The sequence below is a fragment of the Siniperca chuatsi genome, linkage group LG18 (genome assembly GCF_020085105.1).
Source record: "Siniperca chuatsi isolate FFG_IHB_CAS linkage group LG18, ASM2008510v1, whole genome shotgun sequence".
NCBI classification, from domain to species: domain Eukaryota; kingdom Metazoa; phylum Chordata; class Actinopteri; order Centrarchiformes; family Sinipercidae; genus Siniperca; species Siniperca chuatsi.
The window spans coordinates 2,144,835-2,160,097 of NC_058059.1; the positions used below are offsets into that span (position 1 = coordinate 2,144,835).

General features: G+C 35.9%; 1 protein-coding gene across 12 annotated transcripts in view; it reads left to right on the plus strand.

Annotated features, from left to right (window-relative positions):
• mctp1b (multiple C2 domains, transmembrane 1b) overlaps positions 1-14,740 on the plus strand; it is a 40,857-nt gene extending 26,117 nt beyond the window's left edge. For 10 of the 12 annotated variants that reach the window (XM_044174366.1, XM_044174367.1, XM_044174368.1 and 7 more), the window contains 11 exons: positions 501-603; positions 1,658-1,760; positions 2,151-2,252; positions 6,375-6,449; positions 7,410-7,529; positions 8,803-8,913; positions 9,024-9,077; positions 9,176-9,285; positions 10,020-10,129; positions 10,216-10,313; positions 11,253-14,740. In XM_044174366.1, coding sequence (XP_044030301.1) covers positions 501-603; positions 1,658-1,760; positions 2,151-2,252; positions 6,375-6,449; positions 7,410-7,529; positions 8,803-8,913; positions 9,024-9,077; positions 9,176-9,285; positions 10,020-10,129; positions 10,216-10,313; positions 11,253-11,324 — 1,058 coding nt within the window. In that variant the 3' untranslated portion in view covers positions 11,325-14,740. The remainder of the gene's footprint in view (positions 1-500; positions 604-1,657; positions 1,761-2,150; positions 2,253-6,374; positions 6,450-7,409; positions 7,530-8,802; positions 8,914-9,023; positions 9,078-9,175; positions 9,286-10,019; positions 10,130-10,215; positions 10,314-11,252) is intronic. The other 2 variants (XR_006375512.1, XR_006375513.1) reach the window with 1 other exon arrangement.
• Positions 14,741-15,263: the final 523 nt, after the last annotated feature.

The window sequence follows — 15,263 nt, forward strand, 5'->3', positions numbered from 1 at the left end:
TACTTTATATTCCCGTAATATACTTTATATTCCTGTAATGTACTTTATACTCCCGTAATGTACTTTATATTCCCGTAATATACTTTATACTCCTGTAATATACTTTATACTCCCGTAATATACTTTATACTCCCGTAATGTACTTTATATTCCCGTAATATACTTTATACTCCTGTAATGTACTTTATACTTCCGTAATGTACTTTATATTCCCGTAATATACTTTATACTCCTGTAATATACTTTATACTCCTGTAATATACTTTATACTCCTGTAATGTACTTTATACTCCTGTAATGTACTTTATACTCCTGTACTGTACTTTATATTCCTGTAATATACTTTATACTCCCATAATGTACTTCATACTCCTGTAATATACTTTATACTCCTGTAATTTGTACCTAATGCTCCTGTGCTGTCCGTATTGTACTGTGATCCGTTCTACAGAGGCTGTGAATGTTAAGTGTCACTCAGGTTCCCTTCACTGTGTTCCCAGGTAAGAGCGATCCGTTCTGTGTGCTGGAGCTGAATAACGACAGACTACAGACACACACTGTTTACAAGAACCTCAATCCAGACTGGAGCAAAGTCTTCACCTTGTGAGTGACGACCAGTCTACGTTTATCTGCTTCTGCGTTTCATCTCTTTCTCTCCATAACACAGAAATCCTTTGTCTCCTTCAGCTGTTTCTTCTTGTCTTTGTTCAAAAAGTTTAGCTCCGTTGTTATTTCACGCTGACCAGTATTTAACTGTTGAACTGTACATAATGTAGATACCACATACTGGCTTATTGTTTCCATTGCACATATCACAGTTACATTCTATATACTGTACACACTTCATATTGGTTTATTGTTCGTTCTGTGTCCATATCTTACTATCACTCATTCATCTTTACATTTCATTATACTGGTACTTGATAATCTAATATAATCAATATAAATACGTAGTATCGCTTAACATTACCTGGTTAATATTAATGCGTAATATTACCTATAATTCTAATTGAGCTTCTAATTGCTGTTGTTAGTCACAGTAGTGGAAATTAACTGAGTACATTTACTCATGTACTGCACTTTAGTACAGTTTTGAAGTACTTATACTTTATACTTCACTACATCTCAGAGGCAAATATTGTACTTTTGCTGTAGTTACTGGTTACTTTTCAGATACACTGTTGTATTGGTACTTTTACTTAAGTAAAAGATCTGAATACTTCTTCTACAACTGGCTATTCGTTAATATTTCCATTGTTGTGCTAAAAGTGGAAACTGTTTCCCCTAAAGCGTTATTGCTAACATGAAAAGGCCTTGAAACCAACATCATGGTATCTCCACTGAAACCAGTATTAATTTTATTCTCTAGAGGTTAGGTCTCTTTAAGGCAGGATGATGCACCATCCTATAAAAATGTTTGGGATCTCTGGTGTACAATACTACCTTAAATTGAACAATGAAAGGATAAACTCGGTGTGCAAAGAAATTATAATTATAGTTTTCATGGTGCAGTGGTGTAATTTAAGCAGTGAAAATCTCTTAATGGCTGTAATCTCATATTTAATAAAACGCCAAAATGGCTCCGTATATAGGCACAATAGTCTAACTCCATTATTCCTCCTCTCTTTGTCTTGTTTCTCTCTTTCTCTTTGCTCAGTAATGTGAAAGACATTCACTCAGTGTTGGAGGTGACAGTGTTTGATGAGGACAGAGACAGAAGTGCGGACTTTCTGGGAAAAGTGGCCATCCCCTTATTACATGTGAGTGTAACAAAAAATACAAATAAATAAAATACAAATCTAAGGTGCATAAAAACACCCAAATACTGGTTTTAAAGGTCATAAGTAGATTTGAAGTGTTGCCATGTAAACACGAGTATCCTTTAAATCAGTGATGTACTATTTTATATAGTCAAGTTGGAAAAAAAATTTAATTTAAACATGTCTAAAGATTCAACAGGAGACATAAGTAGGACCAGCAGTCGGGATTATTTTTTTGTCGCATCACAACACTGTACATAAATGCAGGACAAGGATAACACAGTTGGACTCACTTATGCATGGTTCATGGTATATTTATTAGTTTGAAACGTGTTAATATACTTAAAGTGTATAAATCCAAACCTTGATGTGATGTTTTATTTCTGTCAGGTCCGTAACGGGGAGCAGAAGGGATACATGTTGAAAAATAAAGAGCTGACATGCCCGACCAAAGGAGTCATCTACCTGGAGATTGATGTCATCTATAACACTGTGAGTGTCCACTACTCCATTACATTTATCTGATAACTTTAGTTACTCGTCTCTTTACAGATTAAGATTTTACATTTAAAATGCATGATAAGATTATAAAATACATTATTAAAAGTTTTGGCTTGTGACCTTTTACAAAAAAGCTGTGTCTAGTTGAGGCTCCCTGGCAAGTTTCATGTCTATGAGTTGTTTGCAGTTCTACCAAAGAGACATTTCCCCAATATTTCAGAATATAAAGCAGTTAAAACTAGCTAACTGTATATAAAGCTGTTAAAACTAGCTAAATGTATATAAAGTAGTTAAAACTAGCTAACTGTATATAAAGCTGTTAAAACTAGCTAAATGTATATAAAGTAGTTAAAACTAGCTAACTGTATATAAAGCTGTTAAAACTAGCTAAATGTATATAAAGTAGTTAAAACTAGCCAACTGAAATAAAGTATTTACATTTAGCTAACTGCATATAAAGCAGTTAAAACTAGCTAACTGTATATAAAGTAGTTAAAACTAGCTAACTGTATATAAAGCTGTTAAAACTAGCTAAATGTATATAAAGTAGTTAAAACTAGCCAACTGAAATAAAGTATTTACATTTAGCTAACTGTATATAAAGCAGTTAAAACTAGCTAACTGTATATAAAGCGGTTAAAACTAGCTAACTGTATATAAAGCAGTTAAAACTAGCTAAATGTATATAAAGTAGTTAAAACTAGCTAACAGTACATAAAGCAGTTAAAACTTGCTAACTGTATATAAAGCAGTTAAAACTAGCTAAATGTATATAAAGTAGTTAAAACTAGCTAACAGTACATAAAGCAGTTAAAACTTGCTAACTGTATATAAAGCAGTTAAAACTAGCTAACTGTATATAAAGCAGTTAAAACTAGCTAAATGTATATAAAGTAGTTAAAACTAGCTAACAGTACATAAAGCAGTTAAAACTTGCTAACTGTATATAAAGCAGTTAAAACTAGCTAAATGTATATAAAGTAGCTAAAACTAGCTAACTGTATATAAAGCTGTTAAAACTAGCTAAATGTATATAAAGCAGTTAAAACTAGCTAACTGTATATAAAGCTGTTAAAACTAGCTAAATGTATATAAAGTAGTTAAAACTAGCTAACTGTATATAAAGTAGTTAAAACTAGCCAACTGAAATAAAGTATTTAAATTTAGCTAACTGTATAAAGCAGTTAAAACTAGCTAAATGTATATAAAGCTGTTAAAACTAGCTAAATGTATATAAAGCAGTTAAAACTAGCTAACTGTATATAAAGCTGTTAAAACTAGCTAAATGTATATAAAGCAGTTAAAACTAGCTAACTGTATATAAAGCTGTTAAAACTAGCTAAATGTATATAAAGCTGTTAAAACTAGCTAAATGTATATAAAGTAGTTAAAACTAGCTAACTGTATATAAAGTAGTTAAAACTAGCCAACTGAAATAAAGTATTTAAATTTAGCTAACTGTATAAAGCAGTTAAAACTAGCTAAATGTATATAAAGCTGTTAAAACTAGCTAAATGTATATAAAGCAGTTAAAACTAGCTAACTGTATATAAAGGAGTTAAAACTAGCTAACTGTATATAAAACAGTTAAAACTAGCTAACTGTATATAAAGCTGTTAAAACTAGCTAAATGTATATAAAGTAGTTAAAACTAGCTAACTGTATATAAAACAGTTAAAACTAGCTAACTGTATATAAAGCTGTTAAAACTAGCTAAATGTATATAAAGTAGTTAAAACTAGCCAACTGAAATAAAGTATTTACATTTAGCTAACTGTATATAAAGCAGTTAAAACTAGCTAACTGAATATAAATTAGTTAAAACTAGCTAACAGTACATAAAGCAGTTAAAACTTGCTAACTGTATATAAAGCAGTTAAAACTAGCTAACTGAATATAAAGCAGTTAAAACTTGCTAACTGTATATAAAGCAGTTAAAACTAGCTAACTGTGTATAAAGCAGTTAAAACTAGCTAACTGTATATAAAACAGTTAAAACTAGCTAACTGAATATAAAGCAGTTAAAACTAGCTAACTGTATATAAAGCTGTTAAAACTAGCTAAATGTATATAAAGCTGTTAAAACTAGCTAAATGTATATAAAGTAGTTAAAACTAGCTAACTGTATATAAAGTAGTTAAAACTAGCCAACTGAAATAAAGTATTTAAATTTAGCTAACTGTATAAAGCAGTTAAAACTAGCTAAATGTATATAAAGCTGTTAAAACTAGCTAAATGTATATAAAGCAGTTAAAACTAGCTAACTGTATATAAAGGAGTTAAAACTAGCTAACTGTATATAAAACAGTTAAAACTAGCTAACTGTATATAAAGCTGTTAAAACTAGCTAAATGTATATAAAGTAGTTAAAACTAGCTAACTGTATATAAAACAGTTAAAACTAGCTAACTGTATATAAAGCTGTTAAAACTAGCTAAATGTATATAAAGTAGTTAAAACTAGCCAACTGAAATAAAGTATTTACATTTAGCTAACTGTATATAAAGCAGTTAAAACTAGCTAACTGAATATACATTAGTTAAAACTAGCTAACAGTACATAAAGCAGTTAAAACTTGCTAACTGTATATAAAGCAGTTAAAACTAGCTAACTGAATATAAAGCAGTTAAAACTTGCTAACTGTATATAAAGCAGTTAAAACTAGCTAACTGTGTATAAAGCAGTTAAAACTAGCTAACTGTATATAAAACAGTTAAAACTAGCTAACTGAATATAAAGCAGTTCAAACTTGCTAACTGTATATAAAGCAGTTAAAACTTGCTAACTGTATATAAAGCAGTTAAAACTAGCTAACTGTGTATAAAGCAGTTAAAACTAGCTAACTGTATATAAAACAGTTAAAACTAGCTAACTGTATATAAAGCAGTTAAAACTTGCTAACTGTATATAAAACAGTTAAAACTAGCTAACAGTACATAAAGCAGTTAAAACTTGCTAACTGTATATAAAGCAGTTAAAACTAGCTAACTGTATATAAAACAGTTAAAACTAGCTAACTGTATATAAAGCAGTTAAAACTAGCTAACTGTATATAAAACAGTTAAAACTAGCTAACAGTACATAAAGCAGTTAAAACTTGCTAACTGTATATAAAGCAGTTAAAACTAGCTAACTGAATATAAAGCAGTTAAAACTTGCTAACTGTATATAAAGCAGTTAAAACTTGCTAACTGTATATAAAGCAGTTAAAACTAGCTAACTGTGTATAAAGCAGTTAAAACTAGCTAACTGTATATAAAACAGTTAAAACTAGCTAACTGTATATAAAGCAGTTAAAACTTGCTAACTGTATATAAAGCAGTTAAAACTAGCTAACTGTGTATAAAGCAGTTAAAACTAGCTAACTGTATATAAAACAGTTAAAACTAGCTAACTGTATATAAAGCAGTTAAAACTAGCTAACTGTATATAAAGCAGTTAAAACTAGCTAACTGTATATAAAGTAGTTAAAACTAGCTAACTGTATATAAAGTAGTTAAAACTAGCTAACTTTATATAAAGCAGTTAAAACTAGCTCCACCTCGAGCAGCTACAACAGTAAAACGCTGCTCTAACGTTGATGCATCAGTATTAACAATCTAATAATGTCAGACAGAATCAGATATCAGTCACAGGAGACGTTTTACTGCTGATACTTTAGTACATTTTGCTGATAATACTTGTGTACTTGTACTTGAGTAGAATTTTGAATGCATGGCTTTTATCTGAGTACTTCTTCCATGGATGTATTATTAGAACTGGATACCGGACCCCAAGATGGCGCCTGTTCATTCATGAGAATTGCTCGCCTGGCGCATACGGCAAAAAGGTTTTCTAGCTTCTGCATTTACTTCCGGAGTATGCGGCCCACTGAATAAAAACCATAGTGTTTCTCCCCGCTCTTTTATAATGGTGGCCTATGGGGAAAATGCTTTTTGGGCCGCAGAGGAATTTTTCGTTGCAATACCGCGAGTGGCCACTGGAAAAAAATTGGCTGCAAGGCTGAGCGGCGGCGCCACATCCAGGTCTTATTATACCTCCATGACTCTCAGCTAACAGCTGTAATGCCTCGGTCACATGACCCGCTCTAAGTTTGGGGGTTTTTCTCTTTAGGTTAAAGCTGCTTTGAAGACCGTCGTCCCCGCAGAGCAGAAATACATCGAGGAAGAACCAAAAGTCTCCAAGCAGGTATGTTTATGTGCATTATTATTTACTATCATGTTAATCGTGATAAGACGAGTGAAGAGATGTAGGGCGCGATTTATAGCTCGTTATGCAGCTTTAATGCAAAATTAAGGGCCTTAATGCAGGAGTTCATATTATATATTGTTGTTAGCACATCTAACGGTAAAAAATATAAGATAAAAAACAATTAATACTGAACAATCAAACAGGATTTAAACAGTTGTGAGGATTTATTAACATATGATGCCCCTTGATGACTGTACGGGTGGTATGTACAGAAAGCTTTTTAGCAGCATATTTAAAGGATAAGGCTGGTGATATTTTATATTTTTCTTATTGTTAACAAATCAACATGTCAGTCCGTCTCTCAGCACCGTCTGACTTCCTGTCTGCGGCTCTCAGCTGTGAGCCCGTTGGTTCCTGCTGAAGATGTAAATCTTTAAAAACACCTCACAGATATATAGTTTCCTGTTTAAAAAGGCTCAGTCATTTCCTCAAACAGCTGCTCGCTGTAGTTTTTATCAGACTAACAGGAGGAAACAGAGCATCTGTTGGGGACTATTTCCAGCGGCGGATGAATCCACATGTGGTGCTGTAGTGAGTGTTTGGGGCAGCAGGACGGTGTGTGTGGGGCGGAGTCAGAATAAACTACAGTGTGTGTGTTCATGGTGATGAAGGAACATGTCACCCAGGGCAACAGAGCGGCTCACTGATGTGTTTTAATAGTTTCTGATCAACGATGGAGGAAGAAGATCCATCAGCTGTGATTCACACACACACACCTGTTAGCAGAGACGTTCACTGCTGGTTTATTGACAATAAGAAACATATAGAATATCGCCAGACTTACTTCTGAAGTATTCCTAAGTATAACTGTCTAAAATGATAGAAATATTATTATATATGCTTTATAAAACTTTAACCGTTATCAGAGTATTATAATGTGCACTTTGTGTGTTTCAGTTGCTGCAGCAGAACTTTAACCGTGTGAAGCGGTGCATCATGGTCCTGATTAGCTATGGGACGTACATCAACAGCTGCTTTGAATGGGAGTCTGCACAGAGGAGCATCATCTCCTTTGTGGTATAAAACACACTGATGCACACACACACACACATATCGGGTGATATCTTTTATCAGACCGACTCCAGCGGTGGAAGAAGTATTCAGATCGTTTACTAAAGTGAAAGTCGTCCCTGTGCAGTAAAACGCTCCCGTCAGTGTTTTATTATATCTGATGTTTCTGGATTCATATTCCTGCTGCATTCATGTGTGTGTTGCATTTTGCTGCTGCAGATGTTTAAGGTTGAGCTCATTTTAACTGCTTTATATACTGTTGGGGAGTTTAATCTGCAGCAATGCATCATGGTCTATAAGATCATCACGTGTTTGCAGCGTCGCCGTCCTGCGAGAACCACGTATCTCTAAAAAGTCGACTTTTCATGAGAGAAACAGCCTGTTTTCAGCTCTGTGACGATGCGTTTTCCAGCTGATTCCAATATCTGCCTCTGAGATGTGGCGCAGTAGAAGTATGAAGTTGCATAAAATGGAAATACTAGTAATAGCAAAGTACAAGTACTTCTAATTTGAATTTAAGTACAGTGCCTGAGTAAATGTACACTGACCGACACGCCTCTTTATTGGAAGTAAGTTAGTGATTGGACGACACAGCTGATCGGACTGCAGTTTTACACGGCTACAAATTACAGATCGAAGTGACGCCTTTTACTCCCAGGTTTACATTTTATTTGTGATCTGATTCAGCATCTAGTTCAGATGATCGGACCTGTGGAAACTGTGGGTCTGATTAATAAAGGAAGCATAAAACAACGTTCATCATTCATCACATTTCCACTTTCCCCGAAGCATGTAAGGTACTAAATTACTTCTACAGATCAAAGAATATCAATAAATACAGAAGCAAATTAAAAAAGCTTTTCTGCCAGTAGAAATGTGTATTTAGTGTCTAAGCGGTAACTACTTAGCGGTTTGATAAATCTGTTCACCATTCGAACACAAAATCCAGATTTGTAATGAATGTGCAGATGCTTGTTTATTTTGCGGAGACATGATGGAGGACATCGCTGGGCCCGCAGTAGTAACTGTGCGTCATTATTATTATCACAATATCTGTGCAAATACGAACTGTACGAGACTGCAGGCCAGTTAAAGCCGCCGTCATTAGAAACTGATGTCACGTCAGATGACGGTTCAGAGTCGGAGTCCTCCTCAGATCTCTTCCTCACTTCTTACGTGGGAGATGATTTAGGACCAAGGCGCACGTGAGGGAACTGAGGAGACATGTACGACGAATGAGAATCAGCCAGTGTGGTGTGTTCTTGGATTTCATGTCCAGCTGTTTGTGGTGGTGGTGTGGAACTTCGAGCTCTACATGCTGCCGCTGGCTCTGCTGCTGCTGCTGGTCTGGAACTACTTCTTCTCCTCGAGCAGGGAAACAGGTGACATGGTGAGGAAACGGGGAAAACGCATTCTTTTCAATGAACGTCTCTCTCTCTCTCTCTCTCTCTCTCTCTCTCTCAAACTGTTAAATGTTTATTGCTTCCTTTTCTGCTGCAGTCCATGGAGGCCATGTTTGAATGTGAAGATGATGAAGAGGATAAAGAGGACAAGGTAGTGTCGTCACGCAACAGCTGTGCATTCATGCGTGATGTCGGCCGGTTTACCGTACTAAATGTCAAAACACCGATCTTTCCCCTCGTTCCTGTCAGGAGTCAGAGCACAAGGGCTTCATGGATAAACTGTACGCCATCCAGGACGTGTTCATCAGTGTGCAGAGCGCTCTGGATGAAGTGGCGTCGTACGGCGAGAGGATAAAGAAGTGGGTAACACTAAGGCGGTATATGAGTATGTCCTCCTCGCTTTATAAAATCATATTTTTTATACAGTTTCAGTTGGATTTAGTCTTTATAATCTTTCTTATCATTATTTAAAATGTACAAACATAGAGATTACTAAGAGCTGTGAGATCGACTGTGCTGACATTTAAACTCAGTGATTGATGTAAACCATCTGTTACCATCTAAATGAGCTGAAAAACGTGTATTTATGCTGTAAAACATGGAAAACGTCATTAAAACAAGTCTAAACTATATTCTGAACGTGGCTGCTGAAGAACAGACGCTTCAGAAACGTATTCCTGTGGAAATTGAAACTTTGACGCTGATGCTGTGTACATTGATTAACGCGTTATATTTCCGTACAGGTTGTTACTGTATGTGCTGGATTGATTATGTCTGATGTATTCATGAAGGCAGCAGGAGATGTTGTTATGTTATTCAGTAGGACTGCATGAAACATGAAAGCAGCATGCAGGTGGGAAATGTCAGCAAGTAGTGAAACATTAAGAAAAGACGCACTAGTCCAGCCCTTCAGTTCAGGCCGGGTGTAACTTTACAGTGAGATTAACGTGCTCAGTCATACTCATCGAGTTGAACTGACATTAAACTTCTGTTCATGTTATCATTTTGTTCGTACCACGCCGCCGTGACACCAGAGGGCAACGCACACGTAGAGATGTCGCGTTCTTACGTGACTGTGTTTCTTCCTCTGCAGCACCGTTAACTGGACAGTGCCTTTTCTAAGCTGGCTGGCGATCGCTGCCTTGTGTTCGGCCACACTTCTTCTCTACCTCATACCTCTTCGATACCTTGTGCTGGCCTGGGGTCAGTCCTGATTTTATTCCAACAGCAGTTTACACCGACACGGAGAACACCTAAATGTACTCAAAACGGATTTCTTTCTTCTGCAGGTGTGAATAAGTTCACCAAGAAGCTTCGTGACCCGTACATGATTGACAACAACGAGCTTCTCGACTTTCTTTCCAGAGTTCCCTCCGATGTCCAAGTGGTGGGTGACTCATCTAGACTTTGGTGTGCAAAGGAGGAAGCGTGATTAGGAGCTTTGTGAATAGAGGTGTGCTGCATGTGGAGAGCATGTGGAAGATGTAGTCCAGATGCAGAACATGCAAAAGATCAGTATGGAAATGCAGGAATGAATGAAGCCGTTTCCTTCACTGCTCAGTTTGGATGTTTTGGATTCGGTGATGGATGATGAAGAGGAGCTTTGCAGAGGGCTTTTTTTTGTTTTATTCTTCTTTGTTTTATTCATATTTAACTTGTAAGGTTCATTAAACACAAATGTTGCAGCTTAAAGTTAATCTGCAGTCCCTCGAAAAACATGCACACAGTGACGTAGAACGTGAACAAGATGAGGCACATCATAACTTAAAACAAGGGACGAAGCAAAGTCATTAGTTTCAGCAGTTAAACATTTGAAATGAACAATATTTACATATTCGGAGATTTTACAATGAAGGAGGAGAAGTAAATGTAAGATTTTTTTAACTTTATTGTGTAAAAACCATAGTAGACACAGATTATTATTCCAAGATGAGTATTTTTATGTCTTAAAACATCTTTAAACTAGACACGATTAGTCAAATTACTGTGAGATCTTTTCCAAAGCTGGATATGTGGTACACAGCCAGAGGGTCTTGATATATTAGTGTTCTTAAGCAAATAATATGGCTGCCGTGAACAAATAAACGCTGCGGTAGTGCAGCCCAGAACAACTGTCTGAACCGGGCCGTTTTCTGCTCTTTGAATTGGAGACTAGAGTTTGTGAAATTGTGAACAAACAAACATGAACGCCACAGGTGTGTTAGTGCTCACAGAGTCTGAATCTGTCACGGTAGTTTCATCTGTGTGTTTGCGTCTACCTGACTCTGTGTGTGTGTGTGTGTGTGTGTGTGTGTGTGTGTGTGTGTGTGTGTGTTTTGATGGACAGATGCAGTACCGTGAGCTGAAGGTCGACCCCGGACAAAGTCCCAACAAACGCAGGAGGACAAACCCGAGCTAGCTGCTGAGTCACGTCTCTCTCGGTCCTCTCTGCGGGAACACTCCCCTGTAAACACTGTAAACTATGTTATTTATACAGTTCTTGCATATTTTGATTATTAAGAGAAGTTGTAACTGTTGTTTTTGTTTTGTTACTGTGAAAAGACACGGATTTATTTTCTAAATCTTGTAAAGAAATACTTAATGTTTTTTAAATCCCTTTTATTTCTTGTAACAACACTCCACACGCAGGATGAACCTAAACATATATACGTGATAATAATGTGTGTTATGAATGTACATGCGTGCGTTATAAAGGGTATGCATGTTCGAAGGTGTGCTACTGTTGCATGGAAGCGTTGCAAGTTTTTTATTTCTGTATGTTTTCGTGGCATTTTTAACTGGATGTGTTGTCAGTGTCTAATGTTACAGATCGAGTTGCATGTTATTACTGCCACCGCTGTTCCACGTGTGACAGTATTTACACATACGCACTCAGTAAGCAACACCTCGTATGAAACGCGGCGGATTTGGTAAAATCCACGTTACACTTTGCATGTTAAATTCATGAACTGCTCCTTTATGTGCTTTCTACAAAATAGCATCAACTGGATTTCTGTCTGGGAGGCGGGTGTTGCCATGGCAATTCAAACTGATCAATCAGTTTTTACACTCCAACATCGTTTCCTTTCATGTTGTTTTGCGGTTAAAGGACCGTTCCTGTAGTTCCACGCATCGAGTTCAGTTCAGGAGTGCGCCCGCCTGTGTAAACACCTGCAAAATGTCAGTCTGTGGGTCTGGATGGAGTGATGATGTCATGGTGATGTCATCGGGGGTATTTCGGCTTGGGCTCCGAGACTAGAAATTGAAAGGTCGATAGCGTGCACGGGTGGTGTCTGTCTGCACACTACGAGAGCACACGATGCAAAATAACGCCAAGTACATTTACTCAGTTTTGAGGTACTTGTACTTTAGTATTTTCATTTTCTGCTACTTTATACTATATATACTATACTATACTACTCCACTACATTTATTTTGATAACTTTAGTTACTTTGCAGATTAATAATCCAAAATATAATCAACAAATAAATTACGTTGTATTATTATAAGTATATACAGCAGTATATAAAGTAATTACATTTAGCCCCATCTTTACCAGCTGCAACATTAAAGTGATTCTTATATATATTAATAATTATAATCCAGTAATAATATTCTGGCCATTCTGCAGAATGAGTACTTTTGCTTTTGATACTTAAAGTATATTTTGCTGATAATACTTCTGTATATTTTGAATGCAGGAACTGTACTTGTAACAGAGTATTTATACTCTGTAGTATTGTTACCTTTACTTAAGTTAAAGATCTGAGTTCTTCTTCCATCTCTGCATCTTTGCACATTAAAAAACATTGTGTTTAAAAAAGGACAGTAGCCCATGCAGGACATATGTAATAGACATTGTTTTGACATTTTAGCAGAACTTTAAGTCCCCCTATTTAGCATTTATAAGCAGTATATAAACATTTAATAAATGGCTTCTAACACTATATAATGTAGTTGTAATATTTTTGAGGTTTGGACGGTTAGTTGTACAAAAGAAGATTAAAGGCGTCACTTTGGGCTCTGGGTCGTCGTGACGGCGTTTCTCACTGTTTTCACCAGTTTTACAAACCGATGGATCGATCGATCGATGGAGAAAAGAATCAGCAGATGGATCCAGAATGAAAAGCATCATCAGCTGCAGTCCGATACAAACCAGTTCAACATGAGCTCCAGCTCCACCAGCTGCAGCAGCAACATCCTGCTTTACATTAATGCACGAGGAATAATAACCTGATGATAGAATATATAACAGCACAGCAGCCACAGGGACGCTGCACTGCACCGAGTACTTTTACTTTGAATACTTTAAGGACATTTTTCTAATAATACTTCTGCACTACAGTATTTTTTACAGTGTAGTATTTGTACTTTTACTTCAGTAAAGGATCTGAGTACTTCCTCCACCACAGTCTTTTACCTGCACTTGGTTTACAAGTCAACAACATCACTTTACTGGTTTACGTATATTTTATCCCAAAAGTATTCATGTTTTTAAAATGTATCAAAGCAAAGTGATATCAGGTGCTAACCGACGAATGCGACTCGTTGTTGTGTGCGTTGGGGAAGCTGAGGCTTATTCACATCACCGACATGAGATGGAGGAATGTTTTCTATCACCACCACCTGCTGAAGATGTATGGAAGATTTAGAATGCCTTAACAAAAACAAATCAAACACAGAAATGAAGTATAATGCAATACACATTATTATTATTATTATATATACTTCGTTTTTATGTATGCATTTACTGTCGTAATTTGTCATTCCCCCAAGCTGTGACTGGACAGTTGATTGTTTTTCATTTTTTTGCATGGACGATGCGTTTCCATGTCGAAAAAAGAAAAAGCTCCTTCAGTAACTAAAGTGCTGTACTTGAGTACAATTTTGAGGCACTTGTACTTCACTTGAGTATTTCCATTTTCATGTATTTGATAACTTCAGTTACTAGTTACTTTGCAGATTCAGATTTATAATATAAAATATAATCAACAAATAAATGATGATGTATTATTATAGATTAAGATGAGATAAAACTTTATTGATGGGCTATTCTGCATGATGAGTACTTTTGGCACTTTAAGTACATTTACTTAGGTAAAACACAGTATTTCTACACTGTGGTACTTCTTCTACCTCTTAATGACAGTTCTTTGTATGTATTGTTGGCAGGTCTATGCTGCAATTATTGTTCATTTAATAACGACAGTAAATGCATTCATAAAAAGGAAAAACATAAAACAATGTGTATTGTATTTCACTTTATTTCTTTGTTTTTATTTAGGCATTTTAAATCTTCCATAAAGATGAACCATATGAACATTCATATTCTGTATTTTTCCAGGAAACGTGTTCCGACGACACAAAAAGTTAATATCTCGGCTTGAAGATACAGAACTGACTTATTGCACCTTGAATCTGTTTTTCCACCAAACGTTAGTGTGATGTGTACAGTTAGGCTGCATTAACGTCACTGTTCTGCCACGCGCTTATCGGTTAATAACCTCTGGAGTGTATGTGAAGGTATTGGGATCTGTGTAAACTGTCATTTGTAAGTGTTTTGCATGACTGAACATAAATTATATGCAAGTGCATTTATGGATACTGAATGTGAAGTTCATCTGTGTGTTGCTTACCTGAGCTCCAGGTAAAGAGAGAAACGCTGCGTTACAGATACTCTCTCCGCCGAATCACCACTTCTGTCATTTTGCACGTCATCTGTTTTTGTTTCCTGTTGCACCATGGGTATTTGCAGCTGTTGAGTAATTACTGCGATTGCGACGGACTGTAACGACTGTGTAGCATTTGTCTGAGAAAATATATTTCTACACAGATCCACGTGGCTCTCTTTGTTTGATATTATCGTATAAAAGCGAATGACTGTTAAAAATGATCACTAAGTAAATACACAAAAACACACTGCAAATATCTGTATATGACTGGAGGGAGGAGAGTATTGTGTATCAATACTATCAATCAGTACTATCACTGGGGCTGCACGATATGGTAAAAAATCATATTGTGATTATACTGACAAATATTACGATTGTGATATGATTCACGATTAGTGGGAACGATAATTTTTGCATCACAATTTTAATTTTCACTGAAACAACTATTAACATCATGATGACGTGACATTTGTCGGGGTCTGCACCAAACAAACATGTTTTCTTACATCTGCAGAACCAGATGTGTAGTCCGGGGCGTCTCTGCAGCTCCGCAGTAATTTATAAAGATGTTTTTTCACACATTTTACCTTCATCAAAAAATCGCAGCTTCTGCGGTTTGGATATTGCACTTGGCCATATTGTGATTTCGATAATGTTTAGATTTGAACTCTAGAATAATTGTGCT